Below are 9,965 nucleotides of genomic sequence, written 5' to 3'. Positions count from 1 at the left end.
GTAGATGGAATTATTTTAGAGGAGGCATTACAGGGATATTATCGACCCTAGGGGTATTTTCACAGGTTCACATTGAAAATTCCAAGTGTGTTCATTGGTAATAGTATCGACATTCTTCGCAATGTCGCCTGTATATTTCGAGTTCGTGGTATGTATCTCTTTGTCTCTTTCCCATCGCAGCCTCTCTCTCATTGACTCCGTAGCGATCGTGAACCCTGACTCTTCATTAATCACTCGTCGTGGTATCAATGACTGGGTGAGTGACTGACGGCACAGGCGAGAGGTATTATACGAATATCTGAAGTCTCTGGCAACTGACGCCTCTCAGTCGATGCTACTACGTGGGAGGCTCTTCGATATAGGCCTGAATCACTCCAGTTTATCACAAATAAAAATGAAAAACGAGACAACAGAAACATATCATCCGAGACTAAAGAATATTTCATTTACCCTTCACTTATTTCGAAAACTGTCGGCAATAGTCGGTTCGCAAAAAAAAAAAAAATTACTGTGAAGAAATCGATTGCGTATATCTCGACAGCTGCGAGTCGTAGAAATATAAATAAAAAATTGATTTATTCGGAATAAAAATACCTGTATTTTGAGGTAAGATTTGTTACAGTTTTTGAGATAATTTCACGTGCAATCGGCGGAAGAGAAAAGACGAGAACCTTCGGTGGCGCCAAGATTGTCGGTGAGTTGCACTAATGACTGGTAAATTTTGAATGAGCTCAGGATAAATTAGTATTCATATTTATGGAATCACCAGGCGCCCTGAGGTACCTCGAGCCGCGGAATTCGTCCCATAAAAGTGAGAAGACCAGCGGGATGCAGGAGCGCACGAATTTCCGTCGCTCGGACACAACATTTTGACCATAAATAACTCAAGATTTCGTTATCTCCGGAGAACTAAATATTTCCTACCATCTCCAGGTAGCTTTTTAGCCTCTGAACAACATGGCATACCACCGAGTCCCTGATATCTCGGAAAAATTCGTAAACGACTGCTAAACCCGCGAGTCCGTGGATTTTCACCTTTTATTTCGCGGGTTAAAGGTTCCAGCCTTTTACTTCCTCACCCGACACTTTGTCCAGCGATTGCTCGCCCATTCGTGATTTACTACTACCAGTGGATCGTAACTTTTCCCCGATGACGGCGAGATTTTGTTGGAAAAATTTCAGATATGCTGCGGTTAAATTCGGGACTATTGAGAAAACGAGATATTCATAAATTATCAGCGACGGGTTACGCATTCTGCGCATTTACTTAAGAGGAATTAATCACCCTGGGGTATCGTATCGATAAAAATTATGCTGACGCGTTATTTATTACGTGCTATGAGGCATTTTACCTTTTTCATAGGTTAGGAAATTTACGGGAGCGGCGAAATTTTTGCAGAGAAATTTCTCAGCAGATTTTTGGAATGAGAAGAATTGTCTGTATTATTAAAAAATTTTTTTTTTGGTTTTCATTTTTAGTTTTTAACGGTCCGTTGATGTGCGATCGGTAGGCGCCGCATCATCGTTCGGTAGCTATTGAAGTGATTAAATTGATAACTGATATAACCTGCGTCGTGACTGGCGCTTGCAACTGACTCTATCACAATTATCTCCTTCTGTGATTCTCGCTCGGGTGGAGGTTTTATCCACACAGAAATATCATTCGGTGGGAAGGACCCCCCGCGGCTGTCACGCGATTGCATCGGTATCGAGTGGTTAGCTCTGGTGATCGAGGGGGAGGATGACTTGTGGGACTTTGTCTTCTGCGGGATCATTGTGTAGGGCCCGCCCCGCTCAAGCTCCTGTGAGTCTCGATCTGGGTCCAGCTGACCTCTCAATTCCAGAGAAATCCAAGGGAAATTCGATTTTTCATGTCGATCCTTACGAGATATCGAACTATCGAGTAAGTTTCACTTTTTTTCATACATGAACCGCGGGTAAAAAAAAAATTTTAATCGGAATATTTTTTAAATTTTCAAAAAATTTCTGGAAAACTTTTCAGAATTTTTTTTTACGAAACAAAAAAAAATTGGAAAACAAAACGATTTTATTTTTGAGAAAGGTTTTGAAAAATTTTTCAAAAACTTTAATAGGTTTTTTTTTTTTTATAATTTAGATAGCGTTTTTTTTTTTTTGAGAATATTGAAAAATCAAAAACGTGAGAAAACCATAGTATAATTAAAAGAAAAAATTATATTCGCAAGAATTTCTAGAAAATTGAAAAAAAAAAATTCTGAAACAAATTTTTAAAAAATACTAAAGCGTTTCCCGATTTTTTTTTGTTTCAAAAGAAAAATTTTCTGAAAAGTTTTCCAGAAATTTTTTGAAAATTAAGAAAAAATATTCCGATTACAATATTTTTTTACCCGTGACGTCACCAGAACGTGAAGAAAACAGCATTTGATATTTTATTTCTAATCTCCCACGACTTGACACAAATCTCAATCAATTCCAGTGATTAATTAATTTTTTTTCCCCTGAAAAAATTAAATATATCTTCCCTCGCGTTTCTTAACAATTCAACAGATTTATAAAATTCTCTTGGATATTATCGTTCACCCGTATGATCTCCCGTAAAATGGAAGGAGTGATTTATTCCTAATAAAAATGCCATCTAATCAATTCAAAATTCCAAGAAACTCCTGGAATTAATCATCAAATGCCGTCCCAATGGCGCGTGAATCTCACATCCATACAATTACAAGTCTGATTGGAGCGAGTAAAAAATCTCACTCAACTCATTGCTAAGAAGCCGAGCAGTTGCACTTATTATTACGATGATTGAAACTCACAACCGACAACTCTGGCAAATAACATTGCGGCCTATATTTAGTGATTTATAAAGGACCGCGTGTGTCGACTATTCCCTCAGCAAAAGCCTATAATTGGCGCGGTACAGGAAATTAATCGAGGCAGAAACGATGATCCGCTGAGAGGCACAAAAAGGGGTGAAAGAATTTAACTACCAACTTGCTGTTTTGATGCTTTTTTTTTTGTCTCATTTTTTTTACGTCATAGGTACCATTTAATAATTACAATTTAAATTATATATAATTATACGATTCTTACACGTGTACGGTGCTCTAGGTTTACGTATTTTCGTAATAAGTAGATAATTTTTATTTTTCATCATATTTTTTTTTCCCTTTAGCTAGACTATTTATGTATATTACATGGAATGAAGTAACATTTCATCAGAAAAAACGCTACGCGAACGTAATACTTTGAGCTTAATTTAAGGGAAATTTCCTTCAATTTTTTTCAAATAAATTTTATCCTCGAGCAAGGAAGAAAATAGTCATTAATTTGTTTTTACAATTTTCTGTACGACATTTTGAGGAGCGAGAGGAGAAAACAATTCACATTCAATAACAGAATAATATGAATCTCTCAGAATCGCGCAACATGAAAGATATATATTTGGCTCGCCATTGGTGAAAATAATCATTACAGAAACAGAACACACACTGAATGATAATTTTTTTTTTCTCTCGTAATTTCACGGCATTTTATCGCGTAGGTACGGAGCGTGTATCACGACACGCGGCGTATGAAAACAACAAAAAAAAAAGAAAAAAAAAAACCATAACGAAACAAATAAAATACAATATTAACACTGGACCAAGTCAATTATCAACAGACTCATTCTCAATATAATCGTAATGACAATAATAATCCATAATTTCAATAATCATATAATATTTTAATAATAATAATCGTTACTCAATCATTAAATACGACTTTCGTGATAAGAAATCGAGGAATATTCGACATTTTAATAAACAAAAGGTCAATTTGATGTACTAATTAAATTCACTCGAAATCTTGGTTTATAATTTATGTACAAATATCGTCTTAAAATTTTTCACACTAACCGTTTAAATCGTATACTCGTTTAATCCCTGTATGCCTCCGAATTTGCTTCCTCGTAACGCACGATCCTCGCTTTTACAATTTATATCAATCAACCATAACTAAACACATAGTGACGCATTTCATTATTTACTTAATTATTATTTCCTCATTTTAGTTCGTCCCATATCACAAGATATTACATCGAATTATGCACGGATGCACGTGCACGCACACCTGGCTAACAACGCACTTGTTAATTAATCATCCAATCAGGTTTTTTTAATCTCGAGATGAATGATCTCTCGTACGTAATAAGGAAGCGCAAGGGCTTCCGGTGGAGGTTTTCATAAATAGTCGCCATCCCTCATTCATCTTTGAACCTAGCATCGCGATCGATCGACATTTTTATCACGTGTGCACTATTTACAATGGACGCGGTATCGACAATCGAGTTATAACTCGGATGCATCGGTTTTCTTTTTATTTTTTTTTTGGCCAAGAACACTTTGAGCATTAGCAGGCAATCTTAAAATCTAAGAATCAAAGACGATTTTCTTGTTTTGCGTGTGAGCAACTGCTCCTCCATTTAATGTGACTTACAGATTTTTAATTAAAAATTTTGTCAACAATTGAGAGGTATGAAAATTTAGCCATCGAGTTACTTGCGCACGAGTGGAAGTTGAAGACGTAAGTACTTTTGAGATGATTTTCATTTTGTAATCAGCAGTCGGATGTGATTGTATCATCAATCAATCAAGACAGCCACTAAATATCTATGATCTTAACCACTAATGAGATTCATTAATCTCGCCCGCTGAGTCGGATCCCCGGCAGATGCATTTTGCGTTTTAATTTAAAATCTTTGTATATCTTAATTTCATTTGATATAAAATGCATTGCGTGGGATGGAGATCCTCTCGGAGCGCAGTCCAGTCTCAATTACAATGATCAGGTGCACAGCGACAGTGATAGAACTGTATCAGAATTTCTTGGATAACTTAAGTTTGGCTTTCCCTTCATCTTCAGCGATAGTCATTTGACTAGAATAGGACTAGAGGATATATCACAGATTTTCACCGGTAGCTCTTGTCCATTCAACGTGACAATGGAAAAAGCAATACTGAGGATGAGCTGACAGATAGCAAATATCCACAGCTAATCGTCAACCCTGGAATAGCTGTTCATCCCAAAATTGGATAGAGACGTGGTGATCACTAAGTGACAAATCGATCTAGTGCCTAGCAAGAAGTGAAGTACAATCATCTCAATCAGTTGTCAGGTACAAGCGAGTGAGACGGATGTACATTTGAAAGCCTTTAGAAATTCTGTTCGCCGTACATACCCGGAAACCGGACCGCATGTGCCCCGAGCTCGGCGGGCGAGAACTCGTCCTATGTGGCCAAATGGGCAAACTGGCCTGGGTGAGGTGCAAACTGGTAGGCATGACCATACGGCGACATGTGGTATGGTACTATGTTCATGCTCGCCATTTTGTGCTCCTTCTTCCACTTCATTCGACGATTTTGAAACCATATTTTTATTTGACGTTCCGTTAGACACAGCGCATGGGCTATTTCAATGCGTCGTCGTCTTGTGAGGTAACGGTTGAAGTGAAACTCCTTCTCAAGTTCCAATGTCTGGTACCTTGTGTATGATGTCCTCTGACGTTTCGTTTCTCCATTGGCATTCACAGTACCTGAAATGAGACAGAATTCATGAAATCAGCATTGATCAATTGTTCTTGAAAATGCATTTTCGCTTCGTCCACGATTTTGGCAATGGGCTGAGCAATTTTTATGATGGATTTAGGTTAGTATTAGGGGAAAGAACCGATCTTTGAAATGGCAGAGGAAACGCATCAATTGGCGCCAAGGAGGGACCTGGTGACGCCTTCTTTCAGAAGCGAACAATTAGAAGAACCGTCTATTAGTAACCCGTTTGGTCTATTTACAATCGGCCCATGACCCATTCAACTTTCCGTGCACATGTACACATCCAACGAGGCTCGTTAATTACATCAACGACTGCATGGCTGCTCCTGGATTACAGCTACCGGATCCCTGAGCTGGTCACTTGGCAGCTGTTTTCCCTATTTGCTTTGACACGCCTCGACCATAAATTTATTCTCCAACGCTATTATTACTGTACCCTCCTTGCACAATCGCACACCTACTCCTCCAGCGGTTATGAGAGACCCCCCTGGAACGAAATCCCCGGTCTTTCCTCTTACTGTAATCTCTTGCGAATTTACTTGATCAGGTAGTCTACGTTGTTCCGTTAGACTTAATCTATTTAGACGCTTTCCAATTGCTACGTAAATCAAGTCCCAGTATACAATTTACTCTCGCTCTGTGAATTTACTTGCGTGGATAAACACTCTTTCCTCGGGGTATCTTAAAGACTGCTGTCTTTAACTATCATTACGCGATTATCGGCTATTCATTGATGAAATGACCTCCTGCCATTTGTGAGAGCAAAATTGACTATTTTCGTCCTTCCAAATTTATTGACGGCCGCCATTACGAATCAGAGACGTCAGTCCCTCATAATTAAAAGAAGAATTACTGGCAAGAAAAGGAAGAGGGGATTTATTTCAATCTGGGGTTAATTCCCCGTCATTTCCGTCAAGATGGCGGTGGTTTCCGCGCGCGAAATTTGAATGCATTTTTAAGCAGAAATTTTATAGTGTGTACCACACATGATCCGCTGATGTGTAAAAACAAAAACATGGTTATGCTCTCTCTCTCCACTTCAGAGATCTTGTTTATGCATCACCAACGATCCACTCACCAATGCGGATATTAAAGTGGTGGCTCATTTGCAGCAATAATGAATACACTATTAATACGACTCTGGTTCGAGAGAGCGGGGGAAGTGAATATAAAGTGTAGACGCACTGAGCATTTATGAATGTGTTGAAAAAGGGGGAACATGGTAACAAACGTGTGGTTAAACTCTGAAGAGACCGCACACAGGAGCCCTCAGACTCTTCGGTTTGAGAAATGAGCTTAATGACTGCGTTATCGCTTTCCTCGCGATGTAACACGTCGTACAGTTAACGCAATTTTTGAGAAATATTACTTTTACGCAGGTGAAAATAATCGAATAATTAAGGTCGATTAAGGAGATAGAACTTACGAAGAGGAAAATGAACGACGAGACGTGCCACAATAAATCGTGAGTCTAATTTGTTTTTAATTTTTTTCAATTAATTTTTAATTTATTGAAAGCTCGTCTGCTATCACCACTCGACAGATATTTTTATATAAATTTTCAGTTTTTCTTGAGGGACATGCGACAAGGTCTTGTAATATTTTTGTTCCTCTTTCATTCATCGTAGGGGGAGAGCGTCTCTTTCTGATGGACAAAGGTTATGCAGCGTCCCACGTGGTGATGCCCCATGTATTATCCTCATATTGATGGTGTTCCCTGTATGTGTGCACCACCGGGGCATCCCCGATCCTCATCGTGTGATTAATTGATCTCAGTGTTCTCGTCGACATCGATACAGAACCCACAGTGTATATATTGTACATGTGATCCCGAGCGAATGGGTCTAGTACCCGAAGGCTGACGGGTTTGATTTTTTCCGCGACATTCCGGGGCGTTATAAGAATTGAAAAATACTCTCTTCCGGAGGAGAAAATAAAGAGAATCGTCCTGCATAGCGCACTGGAATGGAGAATCTATATAATCCTTTTCAATCTACCCGTCTTCGCATTCTTTTTACTCCATTTGTCAAAAAAGGATCGCATGAATAGCTTCCGCGGTTGCGAATTCATTTTTTACAGCTGTCATAACTCAGAGCTGTTTAAATATTTTCTCTCCTGGGGGGTTAATCCAGAATTTTAGTAGACAATTGTGGGGAGGCGAATCAAAACAGCGGTGAGTGAAAATAGATCAAACGCATTGGGAAAATCAAAACGATCTCAATCATGTGGTAGACGGTATCACGGAGGACCCTTCGGGGAGATTAATATCTGTCAACCTGAAGACATTTGCCGTCAAGTGAATAAATAAAAATAACCGGATAAAAATATCCACGGGTCGCTTTGTCCGGAAAAATCGATTGGACGTGGCAGCAGCCTTTTGGACTCGGAACATGTCTTCGGGACAACCCCGATTATCAAGACGAGAGTTCAACAGGAATTACACAACTTCCGATGCAAAATGCCCGTGAACAACGACTGCTGACATTTTCTGCCACGATATTCCCCTCGTGCGTTCTATTAAGAGCGAGGACGTGACATCGGGATGGCTGACACGACGACACGGCACCTCGCTTAGGCTCAACCATGTTCCCAACTCTCTTCCCCCCCTCGTGCCCCACCAAAAACTGTTCCCCTCAACATCAAGATGGCCGAGACAAAAAAATCCACGATTTTTTCAACAGCCATTTAACAGCGGCATTTTTTTTATCACTGCCCCTGCTTCAGATGAAAATGTTTTACGCATACACATCTTGGAAATGGAGATCTTAATAATCCTTGACGGCGATAAATCTCCCGTGTTTAATACCACGGCGTGTGATTCCACTGATTTCTTGGTGGTTGGTTTTCATGCAACTGTAGCTGAAGACTCTGTCGCTTTGAAGACTCACACGATTACCAGTTGGGATTAAGACACGGGGAAATATGTTTGGGATGTATTTTTGGAGGAGGAGAGACGGAGGTGAAATTAGCTTTGATGTCTTTGGATATTTTGGGTGGGAGCAGTGATAGCTGATAATGGAAGGTCAATCGGTGAAAAAATATTGGACATGTGATGGGAAAAGGATGAACTACCGCAAGCTAACTCCCAAGAGCTCCGTATCCCCTCGAAATTCACGGGACATTGACACAACCAACAAAGCAACTCCCCGCGATAATTCATAAATAACCGGAGCCCCCCACCCCCTCTCCTGGCAGTTATTAACCAATTACGATTAAATCTTTCTCCCTAGGTGGTCTGTGTCTCTGAACCCTAGAAGATCATTTCACTTCACTCCTGGGAATGCGAAGGCCATCAGATGGCGTTCAATTGATGATCCCGTCCTTTGATGATCTCGTATTGTAAATATGAGAAAAAAAGAAGAATGAGATGGACAAAGCGACCATCACCGGAGAGACGACGAATACAGGGCATCCTGGCGCATGGCCAGTCTCATTCGTACCAACGAATAGTGGTTAACTAAACCGGTGACATTCGCCAAAACGTCGACGGCGGTCTCGCCTTTCAGGCACAATTTAAATTTACCTTAAGCACATTTTGCGTCACTCTGTCAAAAAATAGGGGAAAACAGAGGAGTGATGCGATAGTGGCCTGCGTGTGACACTCGGGTATGTCAGGCATTTGACTCACTTCGCTGATTTGCGAGGTACGTCTACAGCAACAGCTGCAGAAACCAGAAGATTGCATTCAAGATTATTGCAAAATATCAAACGACCTGCTGATCTCTTCTCAATCCAGAGTACCGTCTTTTCGTCATTATGAATCATCGAGTCATTGAATTCAAGTGTTAGCAGATTGTCGTTCCTGGGAGTGGGATGGACGTCTCATCTGCTCGATTTTTGCCGTTTTTTTTATTTCACCGACGGTGGGAGAGGAGCGTACGAATAATTCATGCCGCTGTCTCTGACCCCCGCACACCAACCAGTGCAACAAAAAGTATTGAAATAAATTCCTGGAGGTTCGATGCCCCAAGCTCCACTTGATGGAATTCACCATGAGGAATTTGAATAAAATCCAGTGAATGTTAATGATTCGAGGTAAGGTGGGTGTGATTATGAGAATTGTGCGATAATTGATGGGAAATTGCGTCGACACGCTGGCTGACTTTATGAATCGATAAGATAAAAGTTATTCTCTCAACTATTAATTGTCGGTGTGTCTCGGGTGTTTGTAACCTCATGCTGACTGGTCTCGATGCACTGGCGTCCCGTTGCTGGAAAATTAATGACTTGCCTAGGCATCGGGGAACAATAGTCAGCTGGTACCGATGAGTCTCCACTCTGTGGTCAATAATTCGCGGTTCTACCGTTTTACAAGGTCTTGACAATATGTACCCAGGGTGACAGGTACTTATTAATTATCATGGGTAAAAAAAAATTGTCATCAGAATATTTTTTTCA

At 40.0% G+C, this 9,965-nt stretch overlaps 1 protein-coding gene across 1 annotated transcript in view; it reads right to left on the bottom strand.

Annotated features, from left to right (window-relative positions):
- Positions 1 to 3,006: 3,006 nt before the first annotated feature.
- The window catches only part of Scr (Sex combs reduced), a 15,001-nt gene continuing 8,042 nt past the window's right edge, over positions 3,007 to 9,965 (bottom strand). The window contains exon 2 of the mRNA XM_011309449.1: positions 3,007 to 5,551. Within this exon, the coding sequence (XP_011307751.1) occupies positions 5,247 to 5,551 (305 nt within the window). The 3' untranslated portion in view covers positions 3,007 to 5,246. The remainder of the gene's footprint in view (positions 5,552 to 9,965) is intronic.

This window comes from Fopius arisanus, unplaced genomic scaffold, assembly GCF_000806365.1.
Source record: "Fopius arisanus strain USDA-PBARC FA_bdor unplaced genomic scaffold, ASM80636v1 scaffold00067, whole genome shotgun sequence".
Lineage (NCBI taxonomy): Eukaryota > Metazoa > Arthropoda > Insecta > Hymenoptera > Braconidae > Fopius > Fopius arisanus.
Note: the sequence above shows the minus strand (reverse complement) of the source record. Positions and strands in the feature narration are given on the sequence as shown.